General features: G+C 71.2%; 1 protein-coding gene across 1 annotated transcript in view; it reads right to left on the bottom strand.

The window, feature by feature from the left end:
• The window catches only part of TMEM86B (transmembrane protein 86B), a 2298-nt gene extending 1595 nt beyond the window's left edge, over positions 1-703 (bottom strand). The window contains exon 1 of the mRNA XM_010837393.1: positions 306-703. Coding sequence (XP_010835695.1) covers positions 306-356 — 51 coding nt within the window. The 5' untranslated portion in view covers positions 357-703. The remainder of the gene's footprint in view (positions 1-305) is intronic.
• Positions 704-987: the final 284 nt, after the last annotated feature.

The following is a 987-nucleotide window of genomic DNA, read 5'->3' as shown; positions in this document are numbered from 1 at the left end:
GAGCAGCCCCAGGCCCACGCGCGGCTGTGGGTGTTTCGGGGGTAAGGGGGCCTCTGAGCAGCTGCAACGCAGCCCAGCCCCCAGCTCCTGGGACCAGCCCCCGGCTAGAGCCCTCCGGGCCCCTGGGGGCCAGGCCCAGCCCTGCCCGGGGACCCCAGCCATGCTGCCCAAGGCAAGGGGCAGCCACACAGGCACCAGGACGTCCAGGCTCACAGAACCTGCCCCCCCTCCCCCCACCCCTGATTCTTCCAGGTCACTTGGGTTCCCAGGAGCACAGGCCCGGTTCCCAGCTCGGCGGCGCTCACTTGAGCTGAGAAGCGAGGTTTCCGGAGCAGCCCCTCCTTCCGGGCGTCCATGTCGGCCTGCGGCCCCCACAGTGGCCTGCATGTGGGCACCGCTGGCTTTGAGGGTGGTGGGGACGGCGTGTGGTTACACGTTAACTCAGGAGCGTCCTGTGGACTCTGGGACTGATAAGAGGCTCAGGGAGATGCTGCCCCGCCCTGGGACAGTCCTGCCTGGCACCGCTGATACGGCCCCCGCGGGACCCCAGTGTATCTCACCCTCCACGGCCCCTGCCTCTGGCTTCCTCCTTGCCTAGGGAGCCTGTCCGCCACGCCCCTCCCACCGGCTGTGCCTGGCGGCTCAGAGGGAAGGGGGCGCAGCACTCCAAGGGCTGCTACTCTATGAGCGAGGGGGGAAGGGCGGGGGACGCCAGAGCCCAGGGACAGGCCAGCGGCGTCCCCTCCCCTCGCGGCCCCGGGCCTGGCCGTCCCTCAGGAGCCCTCCACCCCCCAGCCCCACCCCGCCCCGCCCCCCTCGTCTGGGAAGGCCTGCCCAGCAGACAGCGGCACTGGGCAGTGTGCTAGCCCACAGGTGACTCCGGGGACGGCTCCCCGCGTCCAGCCAGCCACAGCGCACAGCACAGCCGGTCTCCGCCAGAAGCCACGGACCCCGGGCGCCTAGTCTGGCTTGGTTGGCTGCCCCCAA

The sequence above is a fragment of the Bison bison genome, unplaced genomic scaffold (assembly GCF_000754665.1).
Source record: "Bison bison bison isolate TAMUID 2011002044 unplaced genomic scaffold, Bison_UMD1.0 scf7180017845829, whole genome shotgun sequence".
NCBI lineage: Eukaryota > Metazoa > Chordata > Mammalia > Artiodactyla > Bovidae > Bison > Bison bison.
This window is presented reverse-complemented; position numbering and strand designations above follow the sequence as displayed.